Source organism: Neoarius graeffei, chromosome 3 (genome assembly GCF_027579695.1).
Source record: "Neoarius graeffei isolate fNeoGra1 chromosome 3, fNeoGra1.pri, whole genome shotgun sequence".
Lineage (NCBI taxonomy): Eukaryota > Metazoa > Chordata > Actinopteri > Siluriformes > Ariidae > Neoarius > Neoarius graeffei.
In genome coordinates, this window is record NC_083571.1 from 68,119,779 (window position 1) to 68,143,524 (window position 23,746).

At 41.2% G+C, this 23,746-nt stretch overlaps 1 protein-coding gene across 1 annotated transcript in view; it reads left to right on the forward strand.

Moving 5' to 3' along the window:
- The window catches only part of ctnna2 (catenin (cadherin-associated protein), alpha 2), a 699,326-nt gene that overhangs the window by 639,756 nt on the left and 35,824 nt on the right, over positions 1-23,746 (forward strand). The window contains exons 11-12 of the mRNA XM_060915970.1: positions 7,010-7,166; positions 8,747-8,947. Of these exons, the coding sequence (XP_060771953.1) occupies positions 7,010-7,166; positions 8,747-8,947 (358 nt within the window). The remainder of the gene's footprint in view (positions 1-7,009; positions 7,167-8,746; positions 8,948-23,746) is intronic.

The window sequence follows — 23,746 nt, forward strand, 5'->3', positions numbered from 1 at the left end:
TGGTATTAAAAATCATATTGGGACAAAGCATGGGCACTCAAGATAGTGGTTCATATGAAGTCATTGGAAGTGAAAAGAGTTAAAATTCAAAGATTATACAACCCCGATTCCAAAAAAGTTGGGACAAAGTACAAATTGTAAATAAAAACAGAATGCAATAATTTACAAACCTCAAAAACTGATATTGTATTCACAATAGAACATAGACAACATATCAAATGTCAAAAGTGAGACATTTTGAAATTCTATGCCAAATATTGGCTCATTTGAAATTTCATGACAGCAACGCATCTCAGAAAAGTTGGGACAGGGGCAATAAGAGGCTGGAAAAGTTAAAGGTACAAAAAAGGAACAGCTGGAGGACCAAATTGCAACTCATTAGGTCAATTGGCAATAGGTCATTAACATGACTGGATATAAAAAGAGCATCTTGGAGTGACAGCGGCTCTCAGAAGTAAAGATGGGAAGAGGATCACCAATCCCCCTAATTCTGCGCCGACAAATAGTGGAGCAATATCAGAAAGGAGTTTGACAGTGTAAAATTGCAAAGAATTTGAACAAATCATCATCTACAGTGCATAATTGAAGTTCTTTATGGAAATCAGGGACGCCGTGTCATTCGGACTAAAGAGGAGAAGGATGACCCAAGTTGTTATCAGCGCTCAGTTCAGAAGCCTGCATCTCTGATGGTATGGGGTTGCATTAGTGCGTGTGGCATGGGCAGCTTACACATCTGGAAAGACACCATCAATGCTGAAAGGTATATCCAGGTTCTAGAGCAACATATGCTCCCATCCAGACGATGTCTCTTTCAGGGAAGACCTTGCATTTTCCAACATGACAATGCCAAACCACATACTGCATCAATTACAGCATCATGGCTGCGTAGAAGAAGGGTCCAGGTACTGAACTGGCCAGCCTGCAGTCCAGATCTTTCACCCATAGAAAACATTTGGCGCATCATAAAACGGAAGATACGACAAAAAAGACCTAAGACAGTTGAGCAACTAGAATCCTACATTAGACAAGAATGGGTTAACATTCCTATCCCTAAACTTGAACAACTTGTCTCCTCAGTCCCCAGACGTTTACAGACTGTTATAAAGAGAAAAGGGGATGTCTCACAGTGGTAAACATGGCCTTGTCCCAACTTTTTTGAGATGATGTGTTGTCATGAAATGTAAAATCACCTAATTTCTCTCTTTAAATGATACATTTTCTCAGTTTAAACATTTGATATGTCATCTATGTTCTATTCTATATCAAATATGGAATTTTGAAACTTCCACATCATTGCATTCCATTTTTATTTACAATTTATACTTTGTCCCAACTTTTTTTGGAATCGGGGTTGTAAAAGGAAAAACCCTGATGAGTGTTAGGCAGAAAACTTTGGATGGGTTAACGAGTTCATCGCTGTTCTTCTTTGCATAGGTAATCATATGGGGCTGAGTAAAATTAAGGATTAATTTCATGAGTGATTTCAAAACTTCAAAATCACGAGTGAAATTGATCCTTAATTTTATGAGGAACCATACGATTACTTGTTTATAATATATAGGGTCAAATTCATACTTTGGAAGCCATTCAAGTTCACAACATTTGTCATTCACGTTTTCTGAACCGATCAGGGAGCAAGACTATCTTGCATGTTTGAATCAGTTTCTAAAGCGTCTTTCATCATGACACAAAAAAAACTGCGATAGCACCTTGTCTAACTCACAGCATTCATATGCCACTAGAGAGTCGTTTATTTCTCTTTCTGTGGCCCATTTCTTAAACACAGAAAGCCAAAAATTTTTCCTTATTTTGGTATTTTCATTTTCGCTTGCAGCTTTCAATTGGTTTATCATTTCTTCGTCAAATATAGCGAAACGCACCATTGCTGCGTCAGCAGAGTCAGCCATTTTGTTGACAAAATTTGCTAATTTTTGTAACCATAACCAAGCAACAAACTAGCCAGTAGGATTTCAGAAATATGGCCCTGTGTTAAGGAAAAAAGCCCTCCTTGATTGACCAATCAGAATTGAGTATTTGGCCCTATGTATTATAAAAGCGTTAAGTCAGATTAAAGAAAATAAGGTTTTGATATGGTTTCAAATAATAACAGGGAGTAAAAAGCTGTCCAGCTGCAGAGTAAAAGCTGCTGATCCTCTGCATGTCGTGTCCTTTCTGCTTACACGCCTCGGTTCTGCCGGTTCTGTATCAGTAACCCCGGTTCTGATAGTGTTTGGATAAAGCAGCATGGAGAGGAAGGTATGGCCGTGCATCACAGCACACAACTCCAGGTGAATAAATGATCTGAACGAATGAACATGGACAGAGGAAGGTGATGTGTGTTCTCAGGATGTTTGTGTGCATGTTTTAATTCCTCTGCAGAAGCGATGTGAACGTACACGCTACTGCTTCTGTCCTCACAAAGATGTGCGGAAGGTCACATGAAGGTGACATCCTTCTCCTGGAGTTTGGGCTATTTCTGTGGAGTGCAACAAGCAAGATTTATTCATTTGACCAAAATGATCTTTAAGAAATGATCACAGATGATTTCTGTAAGAGAGGTTTTCAAATAATTATTAATAATAATTCTAGAAAGAGGGCAGCACAATTATCCTGTTACGCCAAGGTACGATAATTAGGTAATAATTGGCATGATATTGGATGGAAATTTGATGAGGGAATTATTTGTTCATCTGCGTGAACTCAGGTTAAATGTGAGAAGTTATTAAATTATTAAAGTACACCAGGTTTAATAAGAATAAATAATCCAGAGTCAATTGAATAAAATGTGTACGTAAAAGACAGAAATGACCTTAGCAAACATACACTGAATTACAAAAAGGAAAGATTTTATGCTGGGATCAGACTACACGATATTTTTGTCCTCATGATGGACTCCATGTGAGATTAGGCAATCATAGTGCCATAAATTATTGGCCTGTTTTGGTCAGGAGACTGGCAGCACTGCAAATATGACCCCAACTAATCATCATCCATCAGGGATGAGGGTCAACAAATAATGGATCATAACTATCAGAACACGTTTGTTAAACTCATCTCATCTCATTATCTGTAGCCACTTTATCCTGTTCTACAGCGTCGCAGGCAAGCTGGAGCTTATCCCAGCTGACTACGGGTGAAAGGCAGGGTACACCCTGGACAAGTCGCCAGGTCATCACAGGGCTGACACATAGACACAGACAACCATTCACATTCACACCTACGGTCAATTTTGAGTCACCAGTTAACCTAACCTGCATGTCTTTGGACTGTGGGGGAAACCGGAGCACCCGGAGGAAGCCCACGCGGACACGGGGAGAACATGCAAACTCCACACAGAAAGGCCCTCGCCGGCCACGGGGCTCGAACCCGGACCTTCTTGCTGTGAGGTGACAGCATTAACCACTACACCACCGTGCCGCCCGTTTGTCAAACTAGGCAAGAAAATACAATTTAAAATTCAATACAATATAAATTCTGATATACTGGAATTTTTGTCAGGGTGTTGTGTGGCATCCCAGACTACATCGCTGTTCTTCGATTATGTCACACTACAAGGTCCATTTGTCGCTCAAGATGTTCCTATTCAATCCTCACACTGGAAATTTTTCAGCCACAACAAAATCATATCAAAATCAGCCTGAGTTCATGGAGTCTGATCCTGGCATCATCAAGCGTGGATATGGGCATATATAACGTTCAGAGAATGAAAATAAATAAATTAATTCAGAAAAAAATTAAACTATATATTTAGCCAAAACATTAAAAAATAAAGTGAAGAAAAAATTAATTGCAGCTAATTATTCTTGAGAGAAAACTAACAATCAATCTGAAGGAAATGTTCGGTTTAGGGGCGGGGTTAAGCATTGGCATTTATATGAAATACAACATCAACAACATTATGTTTCTTTATTTTGCTCCAAATGTCCAAATGGCACTTTTTTGCATATGAATGAATGAATGAATGAATGAATCAGTTTGTATAAAAAATATCATTTGTATGCAAAAAATATAATAATAAATTTAATTAAATGCATCTGAAATTAAATAGGCGGCATGGTGGTGTAGTGGTTAGCACTGTTGCCTCACAGCAAGGAGGTTCTGGGTTTGAGCCCAGTGGCTGACGGGGGCCTTTCTGTGTGGAGTTTGCATGTTCTCCCTGTGTCGGTTTCCTCTGGATGCTCCCGTTTCTCCCACAGTCCAAAGACATGCAGGTTAGGCTAATTGGTGGCTCTAAATTGATTGTAGGTGTGAATGTGAGTGTGAATGGTTGTGTGTCTCTATGTGTCAGCCTTGTGATGATCTGGCGACTTGTCCAGGTTGTACCCCACCTCTCGCCCATAGTCAGCTGGGATAGTCTCCAGCTTGCCTGCGACCCTGTACAGGATAAGCAGTTACAGATAATGGATGGATGAAATTAAATAAAAGCATTTGCTTATTCATAAATTAAATATATGTCAAGAATTAAATACTAAATTAATTAATGTGTTTAGTAATAACTTTCATTTGAAAAACAAAAAGAAATAATACACAGATGCTGTTTGTTTGCATGTTTAGTTTATTTTTATGTAGTTGTTTAGTTATTTATTTAATTATAGTTGATAATCAAGGTGAAATGTACATAGATAGATAGATGTTTTGTTGTTATACCTGATAGATTTGATTATTATGATTATTATTTTCATTACATTCATTGATCTTTAGTAAGCGTTTGATCCTGGTCGGGGTCACGGTAGATCCGGAGTCGATCCAAGGAATGCTGGGTGTGAGGCGGGAATACACTCTGTGGCCAAGTTTACATTAGACCGTATCTGTCTCGTTTTCTTCGCGGAGGCGTTTACATTAAAACGCCTGGAAACGCCGGGAAACGGGAATCCGCCAGGGTCCACGTATTCAATCCAGATCGTGTCTGGTCCGGTGCTGTGTAAACATTGAGAATACGCGGATACGCTGTGCTGAGCTCTAGCTGGCGTCATCATTGGACAACGTCACTGTGACATCCACCTTCCTGATTCGCTGGCGTTGGTCATGTGACGCGACTGCTGAAAAACGGTGCGGACTTCCGCCTTGTATCACCTTTCATTAAAGAGTATAAAAGTATGAAAATACTGCAAATACTGATGCAAATACTGCCCATTGTGTAGTTATGATTGTCTTTAGGCTTGCCATCCTTCCACTTGCAAGTGGTAAGTGACGCGCATGCCCGATATGCACTGGGATCACACACACAGCGGCTCAGTCCCGAATCACTGCTCGTGCGCTTCACTCGCGCGCTCTGTGAGCTGCGCAGGGCCGGAGTGCGCACCCTCCAGAGGGCACTCGCTGTTCAGGGCGGAGTGATTTGGAGTGCAGGATGCCTGCGGAGCCGAGCGTATCCGTGTATTGGCGTTGCTGTGTGCACGCGAATCGTGTATTGGCGTTGCTGTGTGCACGCGAATCGTTTTAAAAACGTTAATCTGATGATCCGCTGATACGGTCTAATGTAAACCCCACCTGTATGGGACACCAGGGAACCAGGCGCTCATACACATTCACACCCAGGGGCAAATCAGAGTCCCCAATCTACCTACCAGGACTAGACAAGAGGAAACTTGAGAACACGGGGGAAACCTACAGAGACACAGAAAAACATCAAACCAGAGATCCTGGAGCTATAAGATTTAGCAATGTTTGTTTAGTTATTTATTGGTAACTATAACTAAGTCCAATAGCTAAATCTATCTATCTATCTATCTATCTATCTATCTATCTATCTATCTATCTATCTATCTATCTATCTATCTTGCTCTTTGATTATCAACTATAAATAAATAAATATACCTTACTATCTATAACTAAAATAAACATCACTAAATCATACCATCATATAACATAAATCAAACATACCATCTGGTTATGAGTGGTTCAGAGTTAATAAATATCATTAAACAACACAGAATCTCAAAGAAACAAACAAATTCATGGTGAAGTCTTTCTCACAGCTCTGTCTTACTCTATGGACAGAAAAGCTGTTGAATTTTATGGCATGTCCATGTGGAATGTCCTTGGCTCCGTGACTGAGCGATCTGCCCATGGCATGCCTTTTATCCAGCTTGACCTATAACTCCCGAGTGCCTGAGCTCTCACCAGAGATCAGTCTGAAACTTCAGAGGTTGTTCATGCATCCCTGTCTCAGGCTCAGATGGAAGTCTAATTTAACCCACTGGAGATGGAGCAGTTTATACTCTGGTTTATAGTGTTGAGATGTTGCTTCTCAGGCTAACTCATCTTCAGAGGGATCTCACAGATTAGTCAGATAAAGAGGTCTCCTGGGTTTCAGAGATGCTTCCTTGGGCAGATTTGTATTACATAGCTAAGAAGTCATGTGTATTATTTTTTGATGCAAATTGCATATCTAGAGGATGCCGTGAGGTCCATCTGTTTTGTGGGAGGTGCTTGATAAAGTCTGGATGTTGGATTTACACTGGCTGTCACAGACAAAATCACACATCATAAAAGGATTCTTTGGCCGTGAGATGTCTTAGAACACGTCTTATGACATGACATGCTCATATTATCGACAGTCGTGCTTCAACCTGCAAGATCAAAGATGTCTGAAATACTGTAGTGATGATGATGATGAGGATGATGGTGAGGATAAACAAAACATGCCAATGAACAGAAATTATCTTTATTAATTTATACTTATGTTGAAGAATGTTTGTGTTTGTATGACCCTGTTTTCTGCAGAAAGCTGAGTTCAGGATCATGCTGATTGATGACGTAGGCAGAACATTAGAACATAATTTTCTTTAATCACAGGTCAACCGTTAAAGGATTTCTATCTTACAGTATTATCCAACATGGAGAACACACACACTATCACACAACCTGCTGAAGTCTTGCCACCAGGCTGCACTGGTGTTTAAAGGGAACCTGATTGACCATTTACTAGAATACCCACAAGGATCCATAACACAATTCTTATTTTGGGATCATGCTGATTTGCTGATTTGGGCCAACCTTCACTCAGGTGATCAACGCTGCCCTGACACTGGCAGCTCGTCCCCAGAGCAAGGTGGCTCAGGACAACATGGACGTGTTTAAAGACCAGTGGGAGAAGCAGGTACGCATTCTGACCGAGGCTGTGGATGACATCACCTCTGTCGATGACTTCCTGTCTGTGTCAGGTAAAGTAAAATGTCCCAGGTCTCTCTCTCTCTCTCTCTCTCTCTCTCTCTCTGTCTGTCTCTCTCTCTCTTTTAAACCTTGAATACTTTGTTTCTTGATGTGCAAAATAAATTGCATTTCTGAGATATGATATTAAAAAACATTAATCCGAAATAATATTAAGTCATGAAATGAAACACTCTGTGTCATGCTGTTATAGGGAAATAATCAACAACAGTGTGCTGTAATGAAGCGCAGTTACTGTTAATGTTTTTACACATCGATTACAGTTGATTTGGTATTAAAGAATGACATGCTGTATTTTTTTAAATCCATTTATAGTTACATTTAGACTGCCTTTCAGATTTTTCAAGTGTAGGTCAGAAAAAGAATTTCCCCTGACACCCAATTATTTTTGCTTAGTGGACCGAAAGCTACTGAATTCAAATCACAGACTTCCAATTTTATTAGGATTTTTTTAAATAGAACAATTAATGAATTTAGGGCCACATGGCCATAAATTCTCCACTATTTTTGCCTGCTTAACCATAACCCAATTCAAGATACTACGTCATGCATCATGTGGTGGGCTTTCCCTGTTCACACAAGGCATTGTGGGATACAAATTTGAAACAGGAGAGAACATTGGAGGACGTGAGTGAGTGATTGAAACATGGAAGACTGACTACAGTAACGGAAAGTGAGAAGAAAAGACATTATGTTGCGAAGGAAAGGAAACGCAGGACCAAACTAATACATATCGGTGGTCAGTGAGCACCTCGGTGTGATCTGCTGTTCATTTAGTGACAGAATGATGGAACTGTCAGTGCACGGTCAAAGGTAAACCTGTAGATGGCAGTAATGCAACACTGGATGCCAGCTGCCGTAAAACCCAAAAGAAGAAGGTAAACCTGCGCATGCGTACATGGACTTCCTCTGTCTGCTTGACTGCACAAAGAGAGCGATTTCATGCACATTATTTGCTCGGGAATCCCCTCAAATTAAATAACTTCCCAGCCACAGAATGGCCTGTGGTTTTTTTTTTTTTTTGAGATAATACAGAAATAAACATGTATCACAATGACCAAATTTCAGAGGGAATTAAATTTCACTGATTTTATGAAATTGAAAGGACGTATAGCTTTAATGTTGTGGCTCGTCCATCAAACAAGTTAGTTCTCATTTACATTACCTCTTACATGAAAGAATAAAATGTAGCTTGTCATGTCACGAAAAAATTGTACAGGAAAAAACTCCTCTGTCCTGAAGATGTTGGAATGAAGGCAATAAACACCAAAATGGCTAAGAAGATGGTGTGGATATTTTTCCTGTGCATAACTAAAGAAATCTGCTCCTTCCAATGAATAGCTTAATCTTCTTTTCCTATTAATCTCCATGCAAAAGTTGTTTTGTATAGCGAATGTGTTTCAAATAAGAATAAATAAGATCGGACTTTGTGTGTATCTTTGGTTTATTTGGAAATGTAATCTGGTATCCCCCAGTCAGTAACCATGTTTGTTTTGGTGAATCCTTTAGTTCTTATATCTCCTCAGTTTGTTTCCTACTTCTTATTTTTCTCCTTCTATTTCTATCTCTTTAGAGAACCACATCTTGGAGGATGTGAATAAGTGTGTGATAGCACTCCAGGAGGGCGATGTGGACACACTGGATAGGACAGCGGGGGCGATCAGAGGTCGCGCTGCTCGTGTGGTGCACATCATCAATGCAGAGATGGAGAACTACGAGCCGGGTGTGTACACCGAGCGAGTCTTGGAGTCCATCAAGCTGCTGTCTGAAACTGGTGAGCTGCTCCCTCCATACTGCTACAGTACAGTTTACTTTTACAAAGGAACAATTTATCATCTTTCCATGACATGTGTGGGCACGGAGAACTTGTGCAGACTTGCACAGAATAGTTTGTTTAGAGCTGGTGAAGAAGTAACCTGTGCTTTGTGAGAAGATGGTGCTTTTCAAGGAGCAGAGACGATGCTCATTGAATAACAATGAGCTCTCTGGAAAAGGAAAGTCCATATATGGACTGGTGTGACGGACATAGTGTAGAGAAATATTATAAAATTCCACAGAAGAAGGATCCAGGCAGAGCTCAAGTTCAGGTTTTATGAATCATAATACAACTCCAATTCCAAAAAAAGTCGGAACGCTGTGTAAAACATAAATAAGAACAGAATGTGATGATTTGCAAATCATGAAAACCCTATATTTCATTGAGAATAGTACAAAGACAACATATCACATGGTGAAACTGAGAATTATTATTATTTTTAAAAACATATACTTGTTTTGAACTTGATGCCAGCAATATGTTTCAAAATAGTTAAAGCAGGCATGGCCTAAACTGCATGCGTTTTATTTATTTATTTTCTTAATTCAATATGATCTATACCATTATATCCCGAGGCGCACGAGAAAAAATCCCCAGATGTGGAAATGTCAGAAGTGTCAGCATGGTGTGTGAATTCCAGCTGTTTTAATTCATTTACTGAATTTACTGTGTTAATTTATTACACAGTACAGCACATACTCACTGGCCACTTTAATAGAAACTTGTTCTTGATTCTAAGATTCCTGTTCTTGGCTGCAGGAGTGGAACCCAATGTGGTGTTCTGCTGTTGCATGCTGAGATACTTTTCTGCTCACCACAGTTGTAAAGAGTGATTATATGAGTTACTATATCCTGGCAAGAAAGCTCGAACTGATCTGTGGTGGGTTTCCCAAAAGCCTCTTAACACTAAGAGCATCTTAACTAGGAGAGAGTGTTCACTATGCTGCTCACTCGACCATTTGATGATGATCTTTGTGCTATGATGCTTTTGGGAAACTTGGCACTGGCCATTTTCCTCTGACCTCTCTTATCAACAAGGCGTTTGTTTCCACCCACAGAACTGTCGCTTACTCTATGTTTTTTTTTTACACCATTCTGTGTAAACTCTTTTTACACAGAGACTGTTGTGTGTGAAAACCCCAGGAGATCAGCAGTTTCTGAAATACTCAAACCAGTCCATCTGGCACCAACACCCATACCACAGTGAAAGTCACACTTTAAGATCACAATTTTTCCCATTCTGATGTTTGAAGTGAACATTAACTGAAGCTCTTGATTTGTATCTGCATGATTTTATGCATTGTGCTGCTGTCAAGGGATTGGCTGATTAGAGAACTGCAGAAAACAGCAGGTGGATGGGTGTTCCTAATAAAGTGGCCAGTGAGTGTATTAATCCAGCCATCCATTATCCGTAACTGCTTATCTTGTACAGAGTCGCGGGCAAGCTGGAGCCTATCCCAGCTGACTATGGGCGAGAGGCGGGGTACACCCTGGACAAGTCGCCAGGTCATCGCAGGGCTGACACATAGACACAGACAACCATTCACACTCACATTCACACCTACGGTCAATTTAGAGCCACCAATTAGCCTAACCTGCATGTCTTTGGATTGTGGGGGAAACCAGAGCACCCAGAGGAAACCCACGCAAGCACGGGGAGAACATGCAAACTCCACACAGAAAGGCCCCCATCGGCCACTGGGCTCGAACCCAGAACCTTCTTGCTGTGAGGCAACAACGTTAACCACCACCACCTGTGAGTGTATTAATGTTGATGTTTACTGAACATGATGTTTGTCCAACACGCTTCATGTTTGGCAACTAAAGTATGAAGTGTTTTATATTGCTGATAATATGGTGGTGAATTAGCACAACTGTTGTCCGAAAAAAAAAAAAAAAAAGCTGAGCTAAGGGAGGGTAATACAGGGTTTTTCAAAAAATTTTATATGATTTGAGATGTAAATATCCCAGAAACTACATAGTCTAGGCAAATGAAACCGAACAGGCTTAATGTTGAGCAGTATAAAATTTATTCCTTGAAATTTGAATGAGAAATTCAAAGGTATGTGGATTCCATGAACGATTTCACAAATTTTCAATATGTGCGCTGCCTGAGACACAGACTCACAGACACACACAGACAGCCTTCCTCTTTGAACTTTTTGTGCCATGTCCAAATCTGCATTGCAGTTGGTGCATTTTTAGAGAATTCTCTCATAAATGCATGCTGCACAGTCTTGTTTGACTGTGTTCGAGTGTACTCGAACGCACAAAACACTTTCTCTTTTCCGGTGAATGGCATTTCTATCGCAAAAATATAAAAACAAAAAACATTAAACATAAAATTTTAACCTGTTTCGACACATGCTGTTAAAATTTGAGGTCAGTTGAATAAGAATTAGCAAAGTTATTAGATTGTGAAATGATATCAATTTTTTTGAAATACCCTGTATTCTGAAAAAAAAAATCAGCTTTTCCAAGATTAAAGTAATAAATGTAGAAGACTAATTTCAGATACTCTCTGAGACTATGAAGTCATAAATTTGAGGAAAAACCACCTCAGAAATTCAGAGAATAAGAAGTCACAATTTTATGAGGAAAGAAAAACTTTTACAGTGGTGCTTGAAAGTTTGTGAACCCTTTAGAATTTTCTATATTTCTGCATAAATATGACCTAAAATATCATCAGATTTTCACACAAGTCCTGAAAGTAGATAAAGAGAACCCAGTTAAATAAATGAGACAAAAATATTATACTTGGTCATTTATTTATTGAGGAAAATGATCCAATATTACATATCTGGGAGTGGCAAAAGTATGTGAACCTCTACGATTAGCAGTTCATTTGAAGGTGAAATTAGAGTCAGGTGTTTTCAATCAATGGGATGACAATCAGGTGTGAGTGGGCACCCTGTTTGACTGAAAGAACAGGGTTCTATCAAAGGCTGATCTTCACAACACATGTTTGTGGAAGTGTATCATGGCACGAACAAAGGAGGTTTCTGAGGACCTCAGAAAAAGCGTTGTTGATGCTCATCAGGCTGGAAAAGGTTACAAAACCATCTCTAAAGAGTTTGGACTCCACCAATCTACAGTCAGACAGATTGTGTACAAATAGAGGAAATTCAAGACCATTGTTACCCTCCACAGGAGTGGTCGACCAACAAAGATCACTCCCAGAGCAAGGTGTGTAATAGTCGGCGAGGTCACAAAGGACCCCAGGGTAACTTCTGAGCAGCTGAAGGCCTCTCTCACATTGGCTAATGTTAATGTTCATGAGTCCACCATCAGGAGAACACTGAACAACAATGGTGTGCATGGCAGGGCTGCAAGGAGAAAGCCACTGCTCTCCAAAAACAACATTGCTGCTCGTCTGCAGTTTGCTAAAGATCATGTGAACAAGCCAGAAGGCTATTAGAAAAATGTTTTGTGGATGGATGAGACCAAAATAGAACTTTTTGGTTTAAATGAGAAGCGTTATGTTTGGAGAAAGGAAAATACTGCATTCCAGCATAAGAGCCTTATCCCATTTGTGAAACATGGTGGTGGTAATATCATGGTTTGAGCTTGTTTTCTGCATCTGGGCCAGGATGGCCTGCCATCATTGATGGAACAATGAATTCTGAATTATACCAGCAAATTCTAAAGGAAAATGTCAGGACATCTGTCCATGAACTGAATCTCAAGAGAAGGTGGGTCATGCAACAAGACAACAACCCTAAGCACACAAGCCGTTCTACCAAAGAATGGTTAAAGAAGAATAAAGTTAACATTTTGGAATGGCCAAGTCAAAGTCCTGACCTTAATCCAATCGAAATGTTATGGAAGGACCTGAAGCAAGCAGTTTATGTGAGGAAACCCACCAACATCCCAGAGTTGAAGCTGTTCTGTATGGAGGAATGGGCTAAAATTCCTCCAAGCCGGTGTGCAGGACTGATCAACAGTTACCGGAAACATTTAGTTGCAGTTATTGCTGCACAAGGGGGTCACACCAGATACTGAAATCAAAGGTTCACATACTTTTGCCACTCACAGATATGTAATATTGGATCATTTTCCTCAATAAATAAATGACCAAGTATAACATTTTTGTCTCATTTGTTTAACTGGGTTCTCTTTATCTATTTTTAGGACTTGTGTGAAAATCTGATGATGTTTTAGGTCATATTTATGCAGAAATATAGAAAATTCTAAAAGGTTCACAAACTTTCAAGCACCACTGTATATACAGTGTATATATATATATATATATATATATATATATATATATATATATAGTGCTGCTGTGCTGGGCCCAGCCCGAATGAGCAACACAGAACCACTCTCCTGTGGAGCCATCACCCGCAGAAGGTGCCGTAAGGGTCCAGTGCACTGTGGTGGCAGCCAAAGGCGGAGGCCCTGGCTTACTGATCCCCAGCTGACAAAACTGGCTTTTGGGACATGGAATGTCACCTCTCTGGTGGGAAAGGAGCCTGAGCTTGTGCGTGAGGTTGAGCCATACCGACTAGATATAGTTGAGCTCACCTCAATGCATAGCTTGGGCTCTGAAACCAATTTCCTGGAGAGGGGTTGGACTCTCTTCTATGCTGGAGTTGTCAAGGGTAAGCGGTGCCGGGCAGGGGTGGAGCTATTGGTAGCCCCCCAGTTAGGCGCGCTAACATCGGAGTTCTCCCCAGTGAATGAAAGAGTCGTTTCCCTGTGCCTTCACATCGGGGAACGGTCTCTGACTGTCATTTGCGCTTATGCGCCAAATGTTAGTTCAGAGTACCTGGCCTTCTTGGAGTCCTTGAGTGGGGTACTAGACAGTGCACCATGAGGGGACTCCATTGTTTTACTGGGGGACTTCAACGCTCATGTGGGTAATGACAGTGAGTCCTGGAGTGGTGTGATGGGGAGGAACGGCCTGCCCGATCTGAATACGTGTGGTGTTCTGTTGTTAGACTTCTGTGCCATGCACAGTTTGGCCATAACGAACACCATGTTTGAGCATAAGGGTGTTCATAAGTGTACATGGCACAAGGACACCCTAGTCTGTAGATCGATGATTGACTTTGTAGTTGTTTAATCTGATCTACAACCGTAGGTCTTGGACACTCAGGTGAAGAGAGGAGCAGAGCTGTCAACTGATCACTACCTGGTGGCGAGCTGGATCAGATGGCAGGGGAGGAGGCTGAACAGACCTGGTAGGCCCAAACGTGTTGTGAAGGTATGCTGGGAATGTCTGGCAGAGGCTCCTGTCCATCAGATCTTCAACTGCCACCTCCGGCAGAGCTTCAACTGCATACTGGGGGAGGATGGGGACATTGAGTCTGAGTGGAGCATGATTAAACAACTACAAAGTCACCTCCATTGCTGAGGTGGCCGTGCAGAGCTGTGGCTGCAAGGTTGTTGGTGCCTGTTGTGGCAGTAATCCCCGAACCCAGTAGTAGACACCTGTGGTGAGGGGAGCCGTCAAGCTGAAGAAGAAGTCCTATCAGGCTTGGTTAGCCTATGGGTCTCCAGAGGCAGCTGACAGATACTAATGGGCCAAGCGGAACGCGGCTCTGGTGGTCACTGAAGCAAAAACTCGGGTGTGGGAGGGGTTCGGTGAGGCCATGGAAAGTGACTTTCGGTTGGCCTCGAAGAGATTCTGGCAAACCATCCAGCAGCTCAGGAAGGGGAAGCAGTGCTCTGTCCCTACTGTTTACAGTGAGGAAGGAGTGCTGTTGACCTCAGCTGGAGACATCGTCTGGCAGTGGAAGGAATTGATTGATTGATTGATTGATTGATTGATTGATTGATTGATTGATTGATTGATTCTGAACAGTAAACAGAATACTTTGAGGATCTCCTCAATCCCACCTTCATGTTGTCTGAGGAGGATGCAGAGTCTGAGGGTGCTTGGGAGGACTTGTCCATCACAGGGGCTGAGGTTGCTGAGGTGGTTAAAAAGCTCCTCAGTAGCCGGGCTCTGGGGGTGGATGAGTTTTGTCCTGAGTTCCTGAAGGCACTGGACGTTGTTGGGCTGTCTTGGCTGACATGTCTCTTCAACATTGCGTGGAGGTTGGGGACAGTGCCTCTGGATTGTCAGACTGGGGTGGTGGTCCCCCATCTTAAAAGGGGGGACCAGGTGTTCCAACTATAGGGGGATCACATTTCTCAGCCTCCCTGGGAAAGCCTATGCTGGGGTGCTGGAGAGGAGAGTCTGGTCGATAGTTGAACCTCGGATTCAGGAGGAACAATGCGGTTTTCATCCTGGTCATGGAACATTGGACCAGCTCTTTACCCTTGCAAGGGTACCGGAGGGTGCATGGGAGTTTGCCCAACCAGTCTACATGTGTTTTGTGGACCTGGAGAAGGCTTACAACCATGTCCCTCGTGGTGCCCTGTGGGGGGTGCTTTGGGAGTATGGGGTTCAGGGCCCACTACTGCGGGCCATTCGGACCCTGTATGATTGGAGCAGGAGTTTGGTTCACACTGCCGGCAGTAAGTCGGACTTGTTCCTGGTGCAAGTGGGACTCCACCAGGGCTGTCCTTTGTCACTGGTTCTGTTCATAACTTTTATGGACAGAATTTCTAGGCACAGCCAAGGGGCAGAGGGTGTCTGGTTTGGTGGCATCACGATCACGTCTCTGCTTTTTGCAGATGATGTGGTCCTGTTGGCTTCATCAATCTGTGACTTATAGCATGCACTGGGACAGTTTGCATCTGAGTGCAAAGCAGCTGGGATGAGGATCAGCACCTCCAAGTCCATGGCCATGGTGCTCAGTCGGAAATGGGTGGAGTGCCTACTTCTGGTCAGGGGGGAGTTGCTACCTAAAGTGGAGGAGTTTAAGTATCTTGGGGTTTTGTTCACGAGTGAGGGTAAGGGGGAGCGGGAGTTGGACAGATGGATCTTGGCAGCATCAGCAGTGATGCGGACGCTAATCTGGTCTGTTGTGGTAAAGAGAGAGCTGAGCCAAAAGGCAAAGCTCTTAATTTACTGGTCCATTTACATTGCCACTCTCGCCTATGGTCATGAGCTGTGGGTAGTGACCGTGAAGAATGAGATCACAGATACAAGTGGTAGAAATTAGTTTTCTCCTCAGGGTGGCTGGGCTCTCCCTTAGAGACAGGGTGAGAAGCTTGGTCATCCGGGAGAGACTCAGAGTAGAACCGCTGCTCCTTCACATTGAAAGGAGTCAATTGAGGTGGTTCGGGCACCTTGTTAGGATGCCTCCTGGATGCCTCCCAAGGGAGGTTCTCTGGGCATGCCTGACCAGGAGGAGACCCTGGGGCAGACCCAGGACATGCTGGAGAGATTACATCTCTCAGCTAGCATGGGAACGCCTTGGTATTACCCCAGAAGAGCTCGTGGAGGTGGCCGGGGAAAGGGAAGTCTGGGGTGCTTTGCTTAAGCTGCTACCCCCATGACCCATATCTGCATAAGCGGTAGGAAAAAAAAAAAAAAAAAAAAAATATATATATATATATATATATATATATATATATATATATATATATATATATTTAAATATACACTGTATATATTGTTTGTTTGTTTTCTTACAAGAAAGCACATCACTTCACTTTGCAAGTTTGGATCAACATCATCACACCACACATGCCACAGCTGAGCCGAGACTTATCAGAAATGCAGTCTCTTGCGCAACTGTGCAATGTAAAAGAAGAAAGTGCTAAGAGGCTTTGAAACTACATTTCCCAGAATGCATGGCAGCCCAGAAACGTGATTGCACACACAATTTTTAATTTTTTTGTTATAAATTTGTGACTTTTTAATCTTGGAATTTCTTTTTTTTTTCTTTCCATATGTATGACTTTATAATCTTAGAAAATATTGGGGGGTTTTCCCTGTAAATTTATGACTATGAAATTTAACATCTTTAGCTCTTTTCTTTTTGGTCCTACAATGGCTCTAATTAAACTCATTCATCTCATTATCTCTAGCCGCTTTATCCTTCTACAGGGTCGCAGGCAAGCTGGAGCCTATCCCAGCTGATTACGGGCGAAAGGCGGGGTACACCCTGGGCAAGTCGCCAGGTCATCACAGGGCTGACACATAGACACAGACAACCATTCACACTCACATTCACACCTATGGTCAATTTCGAGTCACCAGTTAACCTAACCTGCATGTCTTTGGACTGTGGGGGAAACCGGAGCACCCGGAGGAAACCCACGCGGACACGGGGAGAACATGCAAACTTCACACAGAAGGGCCCTCGCCGGCCCCAGGGCTCGAACCCAGGACCTTCTTGCTGTGAGGCGACAGCGCTAACCACTACACCACCGTGCCGCCCCTCTAATTAAACTAATTAAAAAAAATACAAATCCTAAGTGGATTACAGATTGAAAGGTTCCAGCTGGAGAAACCTTCAGAAATTTTCAGTTGTTAACCTCAAATTATCATGTTTGCCAGGAACCAGAAAGCAGCAACACAAAGACATTGAGGTCAGAGATATGACCCCAAAAGGTCTCATGCTGCACTACAGGACCACCATCAGCCAGGTATAAGTGCCTTCAGGTCAAGGCCGGATTAACTATATGGGCCTACGGCACAGTGCCCAGGGGCACCAACCACTCACAGCCAGTGGGGGGGCACCACATGACAGAAACTTTAAAAATATTTTTCGTGAATGTTTGTACACTTAAAATGGTTATACACTTGACATTGTTAAATAGTCATATATAATTCATTATGAACACTAATTTCATAAGAACAACAACAATAATCATAATTCTGAGCAAGAGTGGCCTATGTGACCATTAACCCCCCCTTTCCTCAACCTGTCAGTTGAGCCAGTCCACCTACGGTGAAATGTATCAATTTTTTTAAAACTGCGGTAGAAATGAAAAAATGGACAGACATCAATTGAGTGGTTGTGCGAAGAGAAAATTAAAAAAAGAGAGAGACTCCAGGCGTGTAGCTGCAATTAAAAATGTTCCAGTGTTAGATCGTTTTTTTTATAAAAACATCGACAACTGCTGTCACTACCAGCGCTGAAGCCGAAGCTAGTGAAATCAACGATGCTAGTGAGGGAGATGGCCCTGCTAGCACTAGCCGGGGAGATGCTACAACCACAGCCAGTGTTAGCCGAGGGGTCGGCGACGACGAGGATCCCCTTGAGACATACAAATATATGCTGCTCATTTTTGAATAAGACATTTCAATATGTCTACATGCATATCGTTGGTTGTTTTCAGTGAATTTGATGGGCTGATGTAGCCTACTTAATAAATTTTCAATGAGGAAGAATGACGTGTACTATTGTTTATGTATATGCTACTATTTTTGACAGCAAAGGGCAAGGTTTGTGAGTGTGTGCAGGAGGTTACTGAATGCGTGCGCGCAGTGTGTGTGTGTGGGGGGCACTTGAGGTATAGTGCCCAGGGGCACTGCATTGGCTTAATACGGCACTGCTTCAGGTTACTGGATAGTGGGGAGGATTCTGCTCCTGTCTACCAAAGTTAGTGTTTCTACACCTGATGGTCTTGGCTCAGCGTTGTATTATATTGGAGATTTATTTGAAGAAATTAGATTTAACCAACATAAATAGAAACATAATTTGTTCTCCACAGCCAGTCTTGTAAGTATCAATATTTAACTTTTCTTTTTACATTTATGTTTTAAACACATTTCTAAATCAGTGTAATTGATGGAGTCATCATTTTTTTCTGCTCTCTATATGAAAGAAAAAGCTGCAAACCTTCAGAAGAAAAGTTTTTAAACAGAACTTGACAGGCTTTGTGTAAAGGAAGTGAAATAAATTGTTGAATCCAGACAGGAAGTCATTGTGAGAGAGATATAGAGAGAAAGAGACAGAGAGAGACTTCAGGTGCCACTTGTTGCTTCTTTTAACACTCATTCATCTTTCATCAGTTTTTCCTCCCACTTTTCACACTCCATTTTAAGCTTGCAGAAAGCATTTATTTGGACTCTGGTGGACACCATGGCGAGCCCAAACACACCACTGTCACAGGGAATGCTGAGATTTCACTCCCGCTGTGCATCCAGTGCTTTTAAATTACAGTCCGTCAGTGCCTCTCACTGATGAGAGGAAACAGCTTTTTTCTCAGCTGCTGTTTTGTAGGAAAAAGAAAAAAGTATTAACAAAAAAAAAAAACCCAAACAGCTGCTGTGTGATTATAGGGTTTTTCACACAACTCTCTTATTGTTTGAAATCAACTGCTGAGCAGGTGGAAGAATGAGAGTAGCGTTGCTGTGATGCTAAAATAGTTTTTTTTTTGTTCTTTACTGGACACAAAAGTGGAAGAAAGTCACATGGCATGATGGCGCTCTGGATACTGCATCAACTCGACATACTGATCTCTATTTATTTATCTACAGGCATTTCTTTCTGAAATTATTTACTGCCACATTTATTTAAATATTTCCTTTCTTCCTTATTTACATATTTGTTTACCTGCTTTATATAATTTACACATTACCTTCACCACCTACTTGCCAACGTCTAAATTTACTTCTTTAGATACATGCATTTTTTTGTTCCTTCCTTCCTTCCTTCCTTCCTTCCTGCTTTGCATCCTTCACAGTTTCCTTTCTTCTGTCCTTTCTATCTTCCTTCCTTCTGTCCTTCTTTCCCTCCTGTCTGCTTTCCTTCCTCTTTCCTTTCCTTCCTTCCTTATGACAGATGATCATAACACTGACTTACTTTATGATTTATGCTTTTATATTTCTGTATACTTACTGTCTATATACTATCAGATAGTCTGTATACTATCTGTCTATACTGAAGGAGATTGAATTGACAAAGTATGATCAAGGAATGTAGATCTCTGCTGCCTAAGAGTTTCTGCCTCAAGGATCGATTTGGGAGCAGTCACTGACACAGACACAGCTGCTCAGAGATATTTCTCAGTTTGTTGTAGGACAAGCATGAGTATATATTCACATTCAAGAGTGTGTTGTAGCTCTGTGATTGGATGACGATGATGTGATTGATGGAGCTAAGTTATCTGTGTGTAACATAAATGAGTGATGAAGCATTACATCACTGGTTTAAACTACACTACTGTATGAAAGAAGAGAGACATTATGTACCATTACATTACCCATCAGGATCATAGTCTGATGAAAAGAAAAAAATAAATAGGTACCTTATGGCTACATGTGGTTCCTGCTTATAAATAAAATTGTTTTCTGATACCATGTCCATAGAGTAAATATAGCATATATATTTACTTTGAGGCAGTAGCCACAAAAATGAAGTGTAATCCAAAAATGAACAATTTTAAAATCACAGAAGTAAAATATGCCAAGTGTCTGTACTTTATATTATTCTACTCTTACTTCTTACAGTTTTCGAAACTGAAACCTCCGAACCGAGGCTGACATACACACACTGTCGCCATGACCCAAACTCTTATTTCCCGGAAAAGGCCCGGCGCTAGAGCTCAGTGGTCTCAATACTCTTTTCGACAACTTCCCGTAATAACTCGGAAGTGCGTCACATTTACATCACACATGGGACCACTGGCTGAAGAAGATGAGGAAAGGGGGACAACCTGGAGTATATTTTAAAATCAGAACACACTTTCCCTCAGTAATAAGAATAAACATGTCTGAAAGCAATTTCTTTAGACTAGTCCATTTATTTTGAATGGTGCACCGAATTGTATACACTCACCGGTCATTTTCATAGCAACACTTGTATGCGTATGCGCATGTGTAATGTGCTATTGTTACACTCATTCTTACATTCTTACAACACGATGACATAGTGGCTACAGCCTCTATATGAGGCAGTAGCCACAAAAATACATTACTGGTCAACATCACCTTCATTAAGCAGAGAGCAGAATGTGTGAGTGAAGATAAATCTCAAGGATTTAACTAACCAAAATAAGGAGCAATCAGGACCACCTGTACAAGTTCAAGCATACCAAACATATAGTTTTATCAATTTCTTACTGCTTTTTTGTCGGCAGCTTCCTCCAACACACATTAAGGGTTTGCATCATCATCATCATCATCATAATGAAGCAAAGCTCCATACTTAAGAGAATATGGGAATGCATCGACCTGATTTTTGATGGCTGTTGCAACCATAGAACATACAAACATGTATCACCACATGATCATAAGTGCAAAGCGATGTATCTCATAAACACCTGGTCACCAGACAACGAAATCTGTATCTCTATATACATAAGATAGATGAGTTTTTATCTCATCTCATTATCTCTAGCCACTTTATCCTGTTCTACAGGGTCGCAGGCAAGCTGGAGCCTATCCCAGCTGACTACGGCTGACCTGGACAAGTCGCCAGGTCATCACAGGGCTGACACATAGACACAGACAACCATTCACACCTATGATCAATTTAGAGTCACCAGTTAACCTAACCTGCATGTCTTTGGACTGTGGGGGAAACCGGAGCACCCGGAGGAAACCCACGCGGACATGGGGAGAACATGCAAATTCCGCACAGAAAGGCCCTCGCCGGCCACGGGGCTCGAACCTGGACCTTCTTGCTGTGAGGCAACAGCGCTAACCACTACACCACCATGCCGCCTATATATATATATATATATATATATATATATATATATATATATATATATATATGACCTAACAGCTGTCTGTGATTGGCTAGTGTTGCTCTGATTGATGGGGACAACGATGGGGTAAAACCTTAAGCCAGTAATGATCAATCCCTAGCTAACTGCAGCGCACACACACACACACTGTGTAAAAAGTTTTTAAAGGGTTTTATTTCCAGAAGTCTCTCGGTGTAATTCATGTTGAAGGCTGTGTTTATAGCTGGACCTCACGCATTAACTCCAGTGTAGCGATTTACTGCTCAAAGTGTCCCACACACTCCGTGTCACTTTGCAGCAGAAAAATATGAAAAATGATATTATCAGGGCTTATTACAATCTAATGAGCAGTGAACATGATGCGCAAGCTGCCATTTCACCACTGGCTTCAGGCAGAAGAAAATAAACTGCTTCACTTAGTTCCCTCTCAACCCAGGGGAGGAAAAACAGGAGACAGAGAGACTGAGAGCGAGTATGGGCCAAAATGCGAACTTTTACAGTAACACCTTACTGATCAGTTATTAGTGGGCCAAGTTATGAGTGGCTGAATAACGTGATGAAGCAAAGACACTGTTCCTGTTACCACCTGGGCATAACACATGCTGAAGTGTTTTATTGATCTTATACTGCAGTATCAATGAGATGTCATTTATCACTTTCATCCTTTTACAAAATGCAGATTATTGTTTTTGTTGTTGTTAAAAAGAAACTTCATGAAGTTATAGCTTTACCTCTGACTGATACAAAGCACTGGAGACTCCTTCCAGAAATGTGAAGTAAGTCATTCCATCCTTCCTGTCAGTGTCCCTTCCTTCCTTCCTTCCTTCCTTCCTTCCTTCCTTCATTTGTTCATTTGCTTGTTCATTCCTTCCTTCCTGTCAGCTTTCCTTCCTTCCTTCCTTCCTTCCTTCCTTCCTTCCTTCCTTCCTTCCTTCCTTCCTTCCTTCCTTCATTTCCTTCCTGTCAACTTTCCTTCCTTCCTTCCCAAAGGGAACTTAAACTTCTCCTTACATGAAAGAAGGCTTACCACATCACTGATTTTTAAAGCCTGTTTATGTGAAGTGTCTGCTGTACAAGTCCATGTGAATGAGCTGTTGGTATAATTCATATAAGCCTGTGATTTGTAGCTGCACTACTTTCAGAGCTGCTGTTATAGGTAATTAATCAACAATCAGACTCCAGAATTCAACAGATCTGCAGTGTAAATACTATTTCATTACTATTTAATGGTGTCATTTGCACCATTACAGAATATTTCATACTTCATGATGTCAAATCATACCCTGTGGATAATTTCCTGTTTATTAGGAGAATAAATATGATGTCACACACATTTTAAATTATTTCTTGTCTCTCACTACGGAGAAAAAAAAAAACAAAAACCCAACAATATGCTGGTCTAACAGAAATGTCTTCTCTTTTCCACTTTCCTGAATTATTTGATTAAAATATGAATTATGGATACGGCTGACTACCAAAATGCAGCGACGACAAGCTGAATATGACTCGATCACTAAACTCTATCCTCCATACTGACACTTTATGTCGACATGAGCTCCTATTATGGTTCACCCTAACACCATGTAAAAGCTGTTTCTACTCTCGTGGTGATTTGAATGTGATTTTGCTTCAGCTCAAGTAAATTGCACCCATCATCATTTTTTTATTCTGCGCTTTAAAGTGAGGGTTCATGGGACACGCTGTCAGAAGAGAGACATATGATGGAGAAGTCAAATGAGCAAAGAAACAAAGAAGAGATATAATAATGCACATCCTGCTATTCATCATCTCCTTGCAGCTCAGCGATGATCCAGCCTCAGTGTCACTGTAAAACCCATTTCTTTATAAGCATGCCTGTCAACTGCACAAAATCTAATTTTATATATATATATATATATATATATATATATATATATATATATATATTACAGAGGGGAAATAAAAAACATCTTTAAGTTGATTGTATTTGTCATGAGGTAACTCGGACATTTGCTTTTTCATTTTAAATGTTACACTGTTCAAATCAAAGGATCAATAATACTTTTATCTTGTTAAGAAAGAAAGAAAGAAAGAAAGAAAGAAAGAAAGAAAGAAAGAAAGGAAAAAAAACTTTGTACTGAAGCCATTTATGGGTTTTTGAACAGTCCTGAAAGATCAATTAGGACATTAAAATGTCCTTTTTTTCTTTTCTTTTTAAACCTATTAGCTATGCCAGGT